We start from the raw sequence: 17,349 nt of genomic DNA, 5'->3' as shown, positions 1-17,349 counted from the left end.
GGTCACAATTCCTTTGTCGGACAATTCATATCGCCACAATGAGTTAAAAAAGATTTTTTAAATTAAATATATGCTTGCATTTGAGGAGGTAAAATTTTGCAGTTTCTCTCTTATCCTGCAGGTGGCATGCTTTATACTGTTAATACTGTACATTGGCAGACCTCACAGCATCATATGTGGTAATTTAGTTGCCAAGTTTGTTCAGAATTGTAACAAAATCAGAAAAAAAAAAAACATTAAACTGGGATATTTCTAAAATCTGGTACTTACAGAATCACAACACAAATGGAATCGACACCTAGGTAGTGTTGGGGGTCGGGTTTTTTTAAAGTAACTAATGACATTAAAAAGTAATCAGTTACATTACAGCATTACCTTCTGTTAAAAGTAACTAGTTCCATTGCAGACAATGAAAACTCCTTTGGAATTCCTCATGCATGTTGTTTTAGTCAAGACCTTTATAATTATTTTACCATTATCACTCAGCGAAGTTTGGCCCATAATCTGTTAACTACTAACAGCAAGAATAACAGAGAGGGGGGCGGGTTATTGGGGGCAGGGGCGGGGCTTGTAGGATGATTTTCACGCACACACTAACGGAATCACTGCTGTCTGGCTCACGGATTACATAAATTGTCTAAATAACAGATTACAATTTTGAAAATATAACTAAATTACATGACAATTGGTGTATTGGCTACATTAACACACTTAACACATTGTGGTGCCCCGCTTCTGGTTGGAGTTCTCATCGCATAGAGGCCTCTGGCTCTCTGGTCCCATGTGGTCTGCTTGGGATGCGTGTGTGGGCTGGGGATGGTTCCACTTGACCATGAAGACTGTCCTGCCCTCGGCTGATGCAGACAGCTGTTTTCTTTGATGACTCGCCACTGCAGTCGCTCAATTAGTTTAAGAATGAAATTCCCAAAAACGGCTTTGTATCCGAGCCTTCAATAACGAAAGCGAACTCCATATTTACATAAACACTTCTCCTGTTATCCTGTACTTCCAGTCTCGTAACATTCAGTATGACTTCAGATCAATTCCTACTATCCGTTATCACGAAAATGTGGATGGGCTCCCTGTTGAGTCTGGGTTCTCTCAAGGTTTCTTCCTATTGTCTTATCTCAGGGAGTTTTTCCTTGCCACTGTCGCCATTGGCTTGTTCATCAGGGACAATCTGATAATTAGGATTTATACTGTACATATATCCTCACACTTTAACTCATAATAAATTTTAAACAACCCATTATTTTTTTATTCTGTAAAGCTATTTTGCGACAATGCCCATGGTTAAAAGCACAATATAAATACAACTGAAGTGAATTCCATTTAATTAAGCATTTAATAAGTAAAATGTCATGGAAAGAGGTAAAAAAAATCTTCAAATTTGATGCAAAGTAAAATAAGAAATACAGTAATTCCTTAAGCTTTTAGCAGCAATTACATTCTAGAAACCATACTGTATGTCTAGAACATGAAAGTAGTTTAGCTTTCCTGGAGCCAGAATAAAATGAATAGATTAAACGAAAACCTGTTTACTTTCCTAGAGTGAAATTAATAGATTAAACGAAAACCTTTCAAAATGCCTGCAAATGTATAATGTTTTATTTATTGCCTTTCTAAACTGCCTACATACATGCACATTTACAGTTTGTGAAATCAGTTCAAGAATCTAGAGCCTCGTGCACTGTCCAGCTTGCAAAGCTTTTAGTTTGGTCTCCGAGTGTCTTGCTTTGCCGTGCATTCTCTCGAACTCGGCAGTGATTTCCATTAAGGATTTGTTCCTCGTTTCAGGTACGTTATACCACACGAACAAACCCGTGCCAAAGCAGAACGCGAAGAAGATGAGGAAGCAGAAATAGTCTAAATGCTCCTGTTGTGGGAGAATAGGGAAAAATATATTACATAAAGTAACAACGATAAAAAAACCCACAGTTTATCAAAAGTTGTTTGTGTCGTAATCATAGAAGCAGGAAACAATTCCCTTTCATTTCTATTAACAAAGTCAAAGACTTTGAGCTTCCAGAGCTCTGAAACTGATTCTAGATCTTTGCGAGGACCAGTGAGGAGTGTTTGAATTGTTCCTTTCCTTAATTCTTTTGACCTTTTGATTTCAGTTGCTGGAAATATCATTAACCAACATTCGGTAAGTATGTTTTTCCATTGGCAATTACATTTGATGTGTATTCTGTAATAATAAAAAAACCTGATATATTACATAATGATTACGTACAGGATTACCTGATGCTTTGTCACACATTAAGAGTAGCCTTACAGTAGACTGTATCTGTCTGAGCCTTAACCATATGCAGAAGGTTGTTTTGGACTTTGTAACTTATTTAAAAGAGAAAAAAGCTAATATGGATATTAATTTTTAGAAGTTTAATTTGTTATCATAATGTGAGTATGGTAACTTGATTGTGTTTAGACAGTGTACACGTTTGTGATCCTCCTGGATTTGGTGGTTTGCTATAGTTAGCGTTAGCTCATTCAGTGCTACTGTTACAAATGAGACAATGCTGGAATATTCAATGATTTGATGATGAAATACATTGTGCTTTACACTTCATAAAATTATGTTTGTGTTAACTATTGCTGACATTTCAAGCATTTTTTTTTAATAATAGCTAACTAACTGGTTTATGGTTGAATTCCAAATAACATAAAATGGAATGCTAGTGCGGCGCAGTGGGGCCTATCCATTGTTTCACACACAAAGTAGTGCCCTTGATCAGAGGTTAAAGAGACGTTTGAGATTCAGCTTTGTGCTACAAGCTAGTTAGCGTTTTAAATTGTGTTAGAAACTAAACACAGGCGGTTCAGAGGTGATGTGGAACGACTTGGAAGTAATTATTAGGGAGACATTTTCAGAGTTGTTTTCTTGCTTCCATGACTGGTTTTAAATGTTTTGGCACTGGCATCTGAATAAGGACTGTCCATTTTGCAGTCCAAAAGTGGCCTGGACTGTGATGGACAGGGGTCGTGACATCAGGTGCAAAAGAAAACTCACCACTATGAGAGGAAACACCATCCCCACGAAGAACAGTCCCATCCAGTTCAGAGTGCAGCCCACGGTATAAGCTGCTGATTGAAAGGACTGGGTGAAAAGCTCACCAGGTATGGATGGAGTCACACAGGCTGTTTCACACAGAGATGTTCAAAAGTGAAATGCCAGAAAAACACACAAGCTATGATTCAAATTTAAAATGTGCGTAGAATGCTCGCTGTACATGTAGTGCACTAGTAATATCTATATGATGTACTAGAGCCACCGAGGGCCACAACTGCATGTACATTACACACTTATGGTCGTGTAATTGCACTTAGTGCACACCTGGTCCGCTACAGAAGGAGATGATGTAGGCGAAGATCAGCACCATGCTGCAGTACGGCATCCAGGACACGTATACCTTCGACATTAGAGTGACAGAGTGATCATTTCATTTAATAGAGGAGAGGAGAGGAGAAAAGGGGAGAGGAGAAGCAAAGAGAGGAAAGGAGAGGAGAGGAGAAGAGGCGAGGGGAGGGGAGAGGAGAGGAGAGGAGAGTAGGGGAGAGGAGAGGGGAAGAGAGGAGGGGAGAGGAGAGGGCAAGAGAGGAGGGGAGAGGAGAAGAGAGGAGAGGAGAGGAGAGGAGGGGAGAGGAGAGGGGAAGAGAGGAGGGGAGAGGAGAGGGCAAGAGAGGAGGGGAGAGGAGAAGAGGGAGAGGAGGGGAAAGGAAAGAAGAGGAGAGGGGAGAGGGGAGGAGAAGAAAAGTGAGGAGAGGAGAGGAAAGGAGAAGAGGCAAGGGGAGAGGAGAGGAGAGGAAAGGAGAGGAGAAGAGAGGAGGAAAGAGGAGGGGAGAGGAAAAGAGGGGAGAGGGAAATAGAAGAAAGGACAGGAGAAGAGAGGGGAAGAGAGGAGGGGAGAGGGGAAGAGAGGAGAGGTAGGGCAGATGAAAAGAGAGGAGGGGAGAGGAGGGTGGAACTGACCTGCAGGTACAGTGTGAGTGTGAGGAGGAGCAGTGCAACAGACATGCCCGCATAACTCCGAATCACTAGTACCTTCTTCCCTGTGCGCTCAACCACAAACCCCTAAAACACATTCACACATTCCAAAGTCCATTTCAACATTCATTTCAATTACATTTCCTTCTCCCATAAACTGGAGAATGAAAATAAACCCTACTCCTTGATGACTTACTTGTCTCTTTCATTCAGAAGCTTAACACACTTCATGGTGATGTGACACATCTGGATGCACACATTACATCTTCCTATATATATATACTGTAATATATATATATATATAATATAGATGTAATATATATAGTGTGTGTTAACATGCTTTACATCACATTAATGATTAATGAAACACACTGCAGCGTTTTATTTTGTAATTCTACCTTTATGTTACATCTAATCACACTTGTGTGTGTGTGTGTGTGTGTGTGTGTGTGTGTGTCTGAGCTTGAAGGCTTACGAAAGCGACTGTAGTGCAGAATTCGCACAATCCCGTCCCAAAAGTCACATAGCGTAGGTTGTGCGCTGGGATTCCTGCTGCACTGAACACATCATTTGCATAGAGATAAACCTGTAGAAACACAGCGCCTCCTGGACTTACACGTAACTCCAATCACTGAACAGATGAAATTGTAACTGATTGCAAGTAGCAAGGTCATTATGGCTGTGTGTGTGTGTGTGTGTGTGTGTGTGTGTGTGTGTGTAGGACTCACGGCGTTGATGCCACACAGCTGCAGTGTGATGAAGGCGATGATGGTGGTGAGTAGCTGCCACCGGACGGAGCGGGTTAGCAGGAGCTCCAACACGCTGTGGTTCCTCACTCCCTGCATGGCCACGTGCTCCTTCAGCATCTCCTCCATCTCTGATCTGTAGTCAGCATGAGAACCTCGCAGCTGCTTTAGAGCTACACACACACACACACACACACAGGTACATTTTGAACAAACTCGGAATTGCCTCACCACACCGTGATGAAATTGTGTGTGTGTGTGTGTGTGTGTGTCTCACCTTTCTCGCAGGCAGATTTGTCTCCCCTGTCTAAGAGCAGGAAGCGTGGAGACTCGGGCAGGAAGTACAGAGAGACAAGTTGTGTAAGTCCCGTCAAGGCACTAAAGGCCAACAAAAAGGGCCACAAAGCTTCTGTTCCCAATATTTCACTACACACACACACACACACACACACACACACAGACACACACAATGACATAGGGCAAGCATTAACTCGAAACCTGATATGACACTACTTTGATGTAAGTACAAAAACAGATGACATCACCTGACTTACCTGATGCCGAGCAGCTGGCCGAAAAACTTCCCTAGCGAGACGAAGCTGCCCACAGAAGCACCGACCAGCCCTCGCAAACATTTGGGTGCGCAGTCCATTACATACATGATGTGAACTGTCAGAGCTACACCTGAAACACACACACACAAACACACACTACACAATTAAGTGAGTAAAGTTGTATGCAAGTGATTTCCTGCCCGATTTGTAAAACCTCTCACCATTTTATGAATACTTGTGTGTGTGTGTGTGTGTACCAAGTTCAATCAAATCACATTGACAAAAAAAGTCAAAGCTTTAGAGCTAAAAACAACTAAATGGTGACTAAATAGTAAAAGAGCACCCCTCTAGCCATTGCAGCATTTTCTCTACCATAAACACACAAACACACACACAGTATCTTCCATTGAAAATAAAATAAGATTGAATCCCATTACTTTTAGATGAATAGCTAAGCTTATTTGTCTTTATTTATGACTTTGTCCTGGGTTGGCTTTACAAAATCTTGTCTCTAATACAGTAAAGCCTTGCATTGCGAGTAACTTGGTCTGCTGGTATTTAAAAGGCAAGCAGAGTTTTTAAAATACATTTTAATTTGATAAACGAGTGAGGTCTTGATATATATACTTACACTACTCATACAGTATAACATCTGTCTAAGCGTATACTGTTTACTGTAACTGTACTGCAACAACGGCCCTCATGGAAAAAAAAAAGTTCGAAAGGAAAGGTGCAGGTTAATTTGTTTTATTTCTACTATATTTTTTGCATTGAAAATTTTTCCATGAATATTATTGGGCTGAGGAACAAATCATATGAGTTTCTATTATTTCTTACGGAGGAAATTCGCTTTTATATACGAGTGCTTTGGGTTACAAGCACGCTTCCGAAACGATTTCTGCTTTCAATCCAAAGCTTGACTGTATATAGTTCTATGCAAAAGTCTCGATCCTTGAATTTCTTCATATTTTGCATCTCATTTTCAGTCCAGTTTCTGTACCTGAGCAGTTTCAGAGGAAAGTTTTTTGTACCTTGACCTATGAATCATTCAAGCATAAAGAAACATCCAACAGGTGCAGATGATGACAGATGATCAGGCCGGTAATTAGTGTACTGGTGATGCTTAGAGGTTGGAACAGACAAGAGGGGAAAAAAGATTGCTGCTGTGGTTGTTACATGAAGGCACTGTGCAGCCTGTCGCAGTAAAACATTTGTTTCCATTTCTTCCTCCCATTTTATCTACATACTTTCATTAAATTTCATATGAAGAAATGAAGGGTGGCTTAAGACTTTTGCACAGTACTGTATATTAAGTTATCAAGCTGTGTACAGTAATTACTTTTTTCCCAACTTATTGGTTTATTCATGAACACCATTTAGATCCAGTATTGTATGTAAAATGCTAAATGTCGAATCGTGTAATAATTTTCCCATTCTAAGACATTTCTGTTCACCTTATTTCTTAAAACTATTCTCTATGCACAACCAGAAACTCGTCTTTTTTAATAAGGACCTGTCTAGAAGATCTGTGTTAGAAATCTCCCAAAAGGAAGAACAACGTAAAATAATGATATACTGTGATATTAGTTCTACTATGTTCTATGTACTAAGTGATTATTGGATTGTTGATTTATTTTTGCAGAATCAGTGGACCTGAGTTGATGCCGTAGATGAGGCGTCCAGCCATGATCATCTCGAACGAGTGTGCCGTTTTGCTCAGCACCATGAACACTGCTCCGCAGATGGCCACCATGTTGTTCAGCATGAGGCATCTCTTCCTGATTAAAGAGCAAAAGAAGGAGAATCTGATTATACCCCCTTAAACAATACAAGCAAAAATGTAAAGTTAGATCCTGGGCTGCATGGTTGTAGTGTTATGCAAGATCAAAACACAATTATGGAGGTTTTTGATATTCCTTAGGTTTATAAGCATAGCATATAGTCAGGAAAAAGTTTTCTCAGTATGCCAGAGCCAAGTAGGAATTTCAAGCTAAGAGGGTGTTTTTCTTTGGATTTTGCCCTAGTCTGAGGTTGGAATGAAGAATATTTATATGTGTTAATAGAAGAAACTGATTTAGTGTGGATATGCAGTAAGCATAGTAGAGTTTGAAATTTCCACGCTGTCATGATAACCAAGCCTGAAAATATGACAATACTCCCAAGACATTTTACAGACTTCGACACAGTATAGTTTAGATCATAATGAGATTGTCCCTGATGAGCAAGCCAACGGTGTCGGTGATGGTGGCAAGGAAAAACTCCCTGAGATGGCAATAGGAAGAAACCTTGGGAGGAACCAGACTCAACAGGACCCCTATCCTCATTCGGGTAATATACTAGTAGTATTACCCCGATACTTCAGACAGTACCATGGTAGACACCACAGAAGTTTATTTTACTTTGGTACATCATTGGAAATCATGGTAGTGCTATGGTGTGTACCAAAATACCAAGTCACTGTACTTATTGGGTACCACAACTGCTACCAAAATTCAGCTGGTATTTAATATAGTATGTTTGTACACATTGTGTTACATACATGGTATAGTACAGGCAGTACCATATTGTTGTATGTAATAGTAAGAATCTAGACATACCACAACCGGAATCCAAATTTAAATTTTCAAATTCATATTTTATTTGTCGCATCCACAGTCATACACAGTACGATATGCAGTGAAATTCTAAATCCAACATACAGTACTCTGCAAATTAAACCTGATTCTGAACCCCTATGGTATTTTATATGTTCCATACATACAGTGGTACCATACTATATAAATCTGTATAACATATGGTGCATAAACAAGAACTTTACTTCAGTAAATGGTAGAACCAAGTATGATAGTGTGAAACACATACAGTACTGTATCAGCAAATTAGTACCATGCAAGTGCAAAAATATCATGGTACTACAGATCCCGGTAAAATTTCATACTGTAGAATGGTCTCATGATGTCCTTCGTAGTAGAACAACTCTTCCATAAAACATTTTACTCTGTATTCTAATCTGTATCAGATCACACATCGTGTCAAACTCTGAAAACCAGGACACCATAACAACCCCAATCCTCAACCAGACAAATCTAGCACATTCTGGTCAAGATGGAGAAATCAGCACCTGGTAAACGTTTTATTTTGCTCGTCCATAACACCACTGTGTCTCTCCTGAGTCAATCAGTTGCCTAGTCATCTCCTCTCTGCTCAGCAGTGTGCTGCCAAGATACACACATAGGCCACATCCAAGTGCACAGATTAACACGTCTGATGAATTATTACTCGGCTGTCCTCTCACACATTATGTAAGGTGTCTGTACCTGTATCAGTGTCTACCGCACACACACACACACACCAGCTCTGAACTTCTAGATTTATACTGACAATATATCTTCCACATGTATTATCTGCTAGAGGGGGAAAAAGTGGCTGCAATGGTCATGATTCATTCGGATATATAGTGCTGCCTCTGATTAAAATGCTGCTCCAGGAATGGTATTTCAATCATAAACCCCCCTATTACCATCACTCTTCAATTCCCATGACATTATGCGAGTAGCTCAGCTAAAAATGACAGTTAGTCTGAACGCAGTTTGGTGTCTGATGTTTCTTTAGTTTCTTCAGCTGTTGTTAAAGCCATTAGTTTAGCAGTGTACAAAAAGCATGTCTAAATAATCATCAGTATAACTTTCGATTTAAATCTGGTGAACACATGTATTTAATCTGGGTGGAATAATCAGTATTGTATAATATATAAATTAAGCTTTCTTATTTACTGACAGAAATACATTTTGTAAGAAAGGACTAACATTTTGTTAGTCTTTTGCCTAAAATTCAGATAAAGCAGGCTTTTTAGCAATAATCTTTCTTAATTTAAATTTCAAAATTCTAAATATTCTGAACGAATTAAATTGTCATGATCGCATTATGTCAGTATCTTTAAATCGTCATTAAAAAATGTCAAACATGTTAGGTACATTAGTTAAATTACTCTAGTAGTTGCTGAAACATTAGTGGGCCACATGATAATTGTTTTATCCTAAAGTAACCTTTATCTCTCTATTGTGTTCATCATTGTGTGCTCTAGATGTCATCTCACATCTTTGTTTGCCAAAAAAGATTGTAAACTTGTAAACATTCACTTCTTAGAACATGATATTTTTATACCTGCCGTAGGTTATGGCAAAGCAGCTGGCACACAAAGAGCCTAACAGCCCCCCGATGCAGTACAGAGAGACGATAAAGGACCAGATAAGCGAGAGCTGCCACTCCTCCGGAGAGACGCCATATCTCTGCACGCATGTGCTGTTCACCAGCTCTTTAATGTACTGACAACAAAAACAGAATGATTTATTACAGCAGCCAAATGCTGAACTACAATCACTTTGTGCCTCGTACACAAACTTAAAGAGGCAGATTGTAATGTTTAGCGCCCTCTGCTGCCTAAGTAATAGAAACTGCAATGTAAACGATTTACTTACATCAAAACTACTTATGCTACTGTATGTCTGTTGCACTTTAGATAAAAGAGCTGTTCAGATACGAGCAGAAGTCTTTTTAACGATCTAATTCAATTTGTGTCATTTTTATAGGTCCTAATACATGCTTAAACATTACAAATTGCAACTTTAATGGACAGTTATGTGGATCGAGAGACCTGACCCCCAGATGAGCACAGAACAGTCAGGTTATATTAAAACATTAAAAAATAAAACTTAAACGATTAGTATTTTAGTAAACGAAAGTATTTTAAGCACCGAGCAGGGAAAATACGAAAAAATTTTATGTGTACATGAATTAAGTAAATCCATTAAATACTGTATGTTTTTAATAAGAAAAAGCCAAAAAATCTGACTTACAGCTGATGGACTGGTCAGGACAGAAATGTGGAAGCCGTATTGAAACGTCCCCCCAATACCTGTAGCCAGAATGACTGCAACAAGCACAGGGTTCGCAACCTGAGAACAAACAACAAACCACACCTGAGGATACAGAATTCACATTTAGAGAAAATTGTGCATGGAAACCCTGGCAAAAACCAACTTACCAGCAATGTTACGACATTCGTCATTGCACTGTGTAGTTCTCCCACTAGACTCTTGAAACATCTGGTTTGGTCTTGTAAATCAAGAGTGAGATCATTCTGACACAGCAAAACTGTAAATGTCTAACTGAGCTTGTTGCAATGTAACTACTGAAGTTAGTTAAGCCTTCATTTTTTCACATATACGTTACTGCACAATTTCTCCTATATTCCAGCTTTGTAAGGAGGCTGGAGTCAGCTTTTATAAAACACCCCTGGGGCAGATAGGTAAGGGCCTTGCTTAACAGGGACTTGAACTGCCAACCATCCAATCAATAACTAAGAGCCGATTTTCATCCCTTGCAGCACCAGGACCAGTTACAATCCAATGTTCATTATTCATAATCCAAAATGACATCATTTGGTGCTGGTCACTTGGCATTAAAAGACATTTTTAATTTGTAGGACAAAGTTCTGTCAGGAACATAGTTTAAAAACCGAGTAGTGAAAAAATGTTAATGTTTAAGCTTTGCAACTAGTAGATATATTACGCAAGAAATGTGAAACATTACGTTTGTGCCGTTGTCCTTATGTTAAATATACCCCAAACTCAGAGTAGGACAAAGAACACGAAACTTGTACAGTACTTGAGTAAAAGTGGTGATACCCCGGGTAGAAGTCCTCAATTCATGGTACATTTCTATTTGAGAAAAAGTAGAAAAGTACTCACCTTCAAATTTACTTAAGTATCCAAGTACTTAAGAAACAAATACGCCTTGAGTCTTCGTTTAAAGCTGTACGGATAGATCTGCAGCAGAGGTGAGTTTTGGTCTTGCTTTTTATAGGAAGGTCTTTATGAGAACCAGTTTCATCATGGTGCTTGATGGCTTTTGCAAAAGTACTTGACAATACAGTTTTTGCAAGACAGATGACCTTCATGTCTTAAACTAACACCTGGCTGTTGTTAGTCTATTTGTGTTATTTCATAAATCTCCTGTATTATTCTACAATGTAGAAAATTAATCACTAAACAAAATACATTGAACTTTTGACTAGCGCTGTACACTGTATTTGAAAAGTTGTACTTAAGTACAGTCCCAAAGTAAAAGTACTTATTTACCTTCCACCCCAGCCCAAATTATAAAATAACTCAAAAGATCTTGGTGTGATTCAAAAGAGAGACTAGAGTCAATAACATAAATATGGGACACGACATGACGCTGAAAACTAGTTCAGGGTTTTGTTCTAGGTCGCATTCCTGTAATGGTTTACAGTTTTCAAAAAATCTACCACAATCTACAGTTCCAGGATGATCTCTTCCCCTGTTGATTACACCACCACTAATAACCAATCAAAGCAATTTGTGAGCTTATTTAGGAAATTTATTTACATAATTATGAATGTACATTAAAATGTGACAAAGCATGTTGAAATAATGCACTTTGACTGCAGTTAGATCTTTAGACTGCAGCTAAAAAGTGATATTTCAAAAGATTAGTGGAAGTTCATATGTTGCTCAGGGGATGCCATCTGATGAGCATTGGGAAAACTCTTGAACACCAGCATGTGTTTAAGCAGCACTTCTTTCTGCATGTGTGTGGATTCTGGTGTCCTTGCATGTCCAGAGGCTCACAGCAGCATGTAGCGAGTCAGCCCGCCTCCTCTCAGCTCCTTTAGTCTTTGGCAATGTCTCAGCATGTTCAACATACCCACAAAGCGCTTATCCACCTTCAGCTGAGCCAGGTCACGCAGGTCTTCCTCCACCACAAAGAACTGACCTGATGGAGGCAAACGCAAAGAGACAGCAAAAACAATTCAGTGTGGAAAACAGATCTTTATGAATAGCCAAATCTAATGCGTCAGTCAGATAGTCTGTAAGTGACCACACACACACACAAACACACACAGCCTCAACAGTAGTTCAACTGCAATGCACAATACATTATATTGTAATATTAATGCATTTGTTCTAGTCCGATATTGTTTTCATATTAATGGTGAATTTGTGTGAGACAGTGAACACCAATCCATTGTCTAAGTCGAACGTTACATTTTGTTGATTCGTGCATTTTTGTCTCATCAATGACCATTTACATTTTTTTAGAGGTTTATACCACAGAATCACCTTGAGAGAGTGGCTAAGGGGGGAAAAATAAAAGGAAAACAGTAAACAAGGCATGATACTTCACCATTTAGAGCTTGTTAAGGCATCAAGTGGGATTAATGACCTTCGTTATGAGATCAATTACGCCCTTTTCACGCAGCTACACTTTCTAATTCACAGGGAATGAAAAGGCATGGTAATCAAACAGACCAGGCTGACCCCTGACCCCAAAGCGACACAGCACAACCGGTATTAGTGTTATATAACAAACATTCACTAGGTTCTATGGAAGTCACATTTAGGATTGCATTAATGGTACCTTTAGTGTCTTTGGTCTCCTGGTCTTTGAATCGCTGATGAAGTTTACGTGCTGCGTTACTCAGGCTCTTGACTGGCTGCTGGAGGATTTTATATTTCCCAGTGACGGCTGTGTTGATGCTTTTTACAGCAGTATTCAGCTGGTCATATGTTACACGTCCCTTCATGTACCTGTCATGAGAATAACAAAAGTGTCACTTAAACTTTTAAGAAATCAAATATGTTAAAGTACAAATTAAATTTTACAACATGCCAGTAATGATTTAATGCTTGTACCTTACAAGTCACCATGCAATAAACTTCAGAGAACTTTTTAAATGTATTGACAGTCAGTGCTGTTTGGATAAGCGTGGGTTTAGATGCTTGTGTGAGACTCACTGTGGGATGTTGTCAAACTCCTGCACTGTGATAAACTCCATCTCTTTAATCTGGCTCCGTGACGGCTTCCTGGGTTGTTCTTGTTCCTGTGGGGCTGAATTCACTTCTGACTGCTTGCTCGGCACCTCTGTCTGTCCTCCTCTGTGGAGAAAGAAAAAAAAGGAAAACAATTAGGCTATTCCATCTAATGCTATTGTACACTATATGGACAAATGTATGTACTCAAGCAGACCTATCAGTCGAGATGTGGACACACCTGATTTTTATTTTTTTTTGCATTGTAAAACAATGCTTAAAGCATCCAAAATTGCTACTCACCCTCTATAAAAACTTCATAAAGACTCTGATCTAAGGTACTATAAATTGGTCCATAGAGATCCACAGGTGGTTTGTGCCTCTTCGCTATGAATCATAGAAATTTCAGAAATTCTTGTTTATGTGGACGGCTTTGAGCTCTTTTACTGAAGGACTTGTAAAAGCTTCTCAGACGAGGTGTGGAGCAAATCCGATAAAATAGCTAAATCCAAGCCTCTATGAAATAATAATATGCTCTGATAGATACAACACTGCGTATGATGATGTTTATTACAGAAGTTACATAGCTTCTGTAGTCACAGGTATTCAAAACAAGACAACCGCTGACAAATCATTGCAATGTGAGGTGTTCTAGATACTTTGTAGGTAAATTATAGCCAACTGTGTTAGTTTGTAGACAGTTCATGACAGTTTAGCATGAATCGGGTATAGTTTGTAGCAGAGTCCTCTGTGATTACAGGAGTACACTACCAGTCAAACGTTTGCTTCCTTGGTGTTTTTCCTGATGTTTATTTTTTTTCTACACTGTAAGATACTGCTGGAGATTTTAAAACATTCCAAAATATACAATAATCTTCTTTGAACAGTTGACATTGAGATGTATCTGCTACTTATGCTCTGTAAATCCTTCATAACGGCTCTAATCTGAGGTAATGTTTGTAAATTGGTGATTTCTGATGCTGGTAACTCTAAATGAACTTCTCCTCTGTAGCAGAGGTAAATTTTTTAGTCTTGCTTTTTGTCTTCATGAAAGCCAGTTTCATCATGGTGATTGATAAATTGACACTACTATACTCGCAGGAAATTTTACATAATTTCCCATTTCCATATGTGTTATTTACATTTACAATTTTGAAATCTCTGGTATTGTTTTAGCATTTTGAAAATAAACCACTAAACAAAACACATTTAATTAGAAGGTGTGTCCAATCTTTTAATTGGTATTGCTTTGGTATGCAAAGCTTCCCATTATAAAGCATGTGAGCTTACTGAGCTGTCAGCTGCCCTCCTTTGCGAGGCATGTGTGGTGGGATGTTCTCCAATAGGTGCTGTGCATTCTGCTCATCCTCCTGGAAGAACATGTCCAGGTCCTGCAGTAGAGAAGATAATGAAGGCCTGGTATAGAGTTCACATTTACAGTATGAAAAAAAGGATTAGTTGATAATAAATAATATATAAATGCACGGCTCAGTTTTGTTCAGTCTCTTATAAATTATTTTTATTCACTTAACATTATACAGACACAAGACTTATGTATGTGTTATGTTTAAAATTTAATTCACTACATTAAGATGTAAAGGGTGACCTGCAAATGATTTAGCAGGTCCCTCTGCTGAATGACACATCTCTCAAACCGGTCGAGGAGACCGTTTATGGCATTGACATCCTGCTCAATTTTGAGCAGGTACGCCCGTTTATCTGGATCTTTTGCTAAGAAAATAATAAAAATAATTTAGTCCACCATTAAAACAAATTGTGATGTCCAATAAATAAGTAGCATGTTGAGGCATACCTACTGCTCGCAGGTCTAAAAGCCTCTTAACGAGTGAAAGTTTGTCGTTGATGTGTTTTGTTACCTCTTCCAGCTCACAGTGATTCATTTTTTTTCTGAAATAAAACAAAATACAAACAGCTGTAACTTTTGAGTTTTGTACACATTAAACTAATAAGATCCTTTTATTAAATTAGGAATACGAATCGTCCTCGTAGGGCTGCTTTCAGAAAACCTAACAGGTGAAAGTCCGATAGAGCGAGATCAAGACTATAGGGAGGATGGTTTAACACCTCAAAAAAAAACAAAGATTTGGGAAGTGTGGACAGTGTGGGCGATGCCGATCCCAAGCCCAGATAAAATGAGAGGGTTGCATCAAGAAGGGCATCCGGTGTAATACCTGTGTCACTTTGCATGTTTATACATCTGCCATTGCACATGACACTTTGCCACTTTAAAACATTTTAATGCCACTTTAAAACGTTTTAAAATAAATGTATGTACAGTATGTATGTATATATATATATATATATATATATATATTCCCCTCTATATTTCTATATTTCGTAATATTTTTATTATGCCCTTATTTGTACAGTTTGTTTATTTTACTAGTTACATTTATTTTCTTTTGTATTTCATTTCTTTTTATTAATATTTATTCCTTATATATAGTTTTTATTTTCTTTTTAAGGTCACCGGCGGTCGTACAAGCATTTCACTGCATATCGTACTGTGTATGACTGTGTATGTGACAAATAAAATTTTTATTTTAATTTGAAGCTTGCATGCGGATCGGTTGGCCTGCTGTGGCGACCACTTGCCGGGAACAGCCGAAAGACCAACAACATTATTGGGAATTCGATAAATAATAGATCATTATTTTAGAAAAAAAGTAAAAAATGTATAATTATATATATATATATATATATATATTAGTAACAATTAATGATTTAAAACAACACATGGTATTGCATGACATTGGATGGCAGTTTTTTTTATTTTATTTTAGTTTTGAATTTTAAAAGGTCATTTCTTTCCCAAGTAGACCTGACAAATTGCCAAATTTTGACTGGGTGCCTCAGATTGCTAATAAGAATCCAGATTCTTCTCAATGATTCAGATCAATTTAAACAATAAGAGTTGACTCTTTCAAGTCCAAAAATGGCTTTTTATGATTTATTTTATAAAAAAAAAACCTGAAAGACTTTATACTATTGGGGTAAATATGTCTGAAATGGTTTCATTTAATTTTACTATACCTTCCACTAAAAAAAAAAAAATCATCCGGCTGTATAAAAATCTGTTTAAAAACTACAAAAGAAAACAGAAAGAAAAAAAAGAATGCAGTAAATATGTAGGAGTTCTACGTGTTCTGCTTGTTGGGTTTCCTCTGGGTACTCCAGTTTCTTTCCACAGTCCCAAAGACATGCAGATTAGTCTAATTGCTGTTCTCAAATTGTTCCCGTAGTGTGTGAACGAGTCTGTCTGTGTGTGTGTGTGTGCACTGTGAAGGATTGGCACCGCATCCAGAGTGTACAAAAAAGTATTTAGTAAAATAAAAATGACTTCCGGGTTTAAAAAATTTCCATAAAACGTAGCGCAGTCTATAGGTCAACCATTTGTTATGGTAACTGATAAGTATTCACTCATTTATTGTTTTTAATTTAAAAAAAAAAAAAGTCAACTTTATAAATTTTTTATGTTAATTTAACAGGAAAATGACTTTATATCTCACAGCATAACGATACGTTATTGCTCGAGCGCTGCGTTGTCATGACTGACGAGAAACAATGTAAAATCATCGTTATAATTAAAACCACAAACATCACTTACGTTTAAAACGACTGCTCCTGGACACAAAACCTCTTAGTTTTTTCAATTACTATTATTTTTATAAAAAATATATCATCTCTCCTAACCCTTGTTTCAGGCATTCAGCGCGCGCCAACGTTCAAATAATTCTCACTAGGAAATATCTCGTGATCGGGTAAAGCACTTTCGCTACACTGAGTCAACGAGTTCTCCTTTCACAGAAATCGTTTTATATAGTCGTGATAATAATGATAAAATATAAATAAGATATTATACTTTAGTATCTAACATCTTTATCCTGCTAAAATACAGTCGTAGTTAAAACAACAATTATGATTAAATGATTAAAGTTAACCTTTGCACTCGTGATCGAGTGTGACACATTCGCCACATTGTATAGCAAGCACTTGTGTAAATTATACACACACACACACACAGGTACATCCCAAAGTTGATTTATTTCAGAAATGTAATTTAATTCAAAGTGGAACTCTTAAATATAAATCTATATGTTTATTTCTTTTCTTTTTTTTCTCGATGTTTATGGCTTACAGCTAAGAAAATCTCAGAATTGAGAATATTACTTAAGGCTAATTTTAAAAAGATTTAGAATAGAAAT

At 37.9% G+C, this 17,349-nt stretch overlaps 2 protein-coding genes across 2 annotated transcripts; both read right to left on the bottom strand.

Annotated features, from left to right (window-relative positions):
* Nucleotides 1–1,294: 1,294 nt before the first annotated feature.
* Nucleotides 1,295–10,399, bottom strand: slc2a11l (solute carrier family 2 member 11, like). The gene is made up of 12 exons (XM_053475923.1): nt 10,333–10,399; nt 10,145–10,243; nt 9,453–9,613; nt 6,942–7,066; nt 5,289–5,418; nt 5,012–5,160; nt 4,717–4,907; nt 4,464–4,574; nt 3,974–4,075; nt 3,338–3,413; nt 3,014–3,141; nt 1,295–1,876 (listed from the first exon to the last, which is right to left on the bottom strand). Exons 1-12 carry the CDS (start codon nt 10,354–10,356, stop codon nt 1,676–1,678), a joined length of 1,497 nt encoding a protein of 498 aa, XP_053331898.1. The 5' UTR covers nt 10,357–10,399; the 3' UTR covers nt 1,295–1,675.
* Nucleotides 10,400–11,868: 1,469 nt separating this feature from the next.
* On the bottom strand, nt 11,869–16,869 carry ska1 (spindle and kinetochore associated complex subunit 1). Its single transcript, XM_053475944.1, has 7 exons — nt 16,752–16,869; nt 14,937–15,031; nt 14,730–14,854; nt 14,414–14,514; nt 13,109–13,249; nt 12,732–12,901; nt 11,869–12,086 (listed from the first exon to the last, which is right to left on the bottom strand). The coding sequence occupies exons 2-7, from the start codon at nt 15,022–15,024 to the stop codon at nt 11,938–11,940; spliced, it is 774 nt and encodes a 257-aa protein (XP_053331919.1). The 5' UTR covers nt 15,025–15,031; nt 16,752–16,869; the 3' UTR covers nt 11,869–11,937.
* Nucleotides 16,870–17,349: the final 480 nt, after the last annotated feature.

Source organism: Clarias gariepinus, chromosome 17 (genome assembly GCF_024256425.1).
Source record: "Clarias gariepinus isolate MV-2021 ecotype Netherlands chromosome 17, CGAR_prim_01v2, whole genome shotgun sequence".
Classification (NCBI taxonomy): domain Eukaryota; kingdom Metazoa; phylum Chordata; class Actinopteri; order Siluriformes; family Clariidae; genus Clarias; species Clarias gariepinus.
The sequence above is the reverse complement of the archived record's forward strand: the minus strand, read 5'-3'. Positions and strand labels throughout refer to the sequence as shown.

Coding starts and splice junctions, on each gene's coding strand:
- ska1 (XM_053475944.1), bottom strand. CDS start 15,024: ATGAATCACTGTGAGCTGGAAGAGGTAACAAAACACATCAACGACAAA. Junction 14,855..14,936: donor TTTAGACCTGCGAGCAGTAG/GTATGCCTCAAC, acceptor TTATTTTCTTAG/CAAAAGATCCAGATAAACGG. Junction 12,087..12,731: donor GGAGACCAAAGACACTAAAG/GTACCATTAATG, acceptor TGCCTCCATCAG/GTCAGTTCTTTGTGGTGGAG.
- slc2a11l (XM_053475923.1), bottom strand. CDS start 10,356: ATGACGAATGTCGTAACATTGCTG. Junction 7,067..9,452: donor TTTGCCATAACCTACGGCAG/GTATAAAAATAT, acceptor CTCTTTAATCAG/GAAGAGATGCCTCATGCTGA. Junction 5,161..5,288: donor GGCCAGCTGCTCGGCATCAG/GTAAGTCAGGTG, acceptor GTGTGTGTGTAG/TGAAATATTGGGAACAGAAG.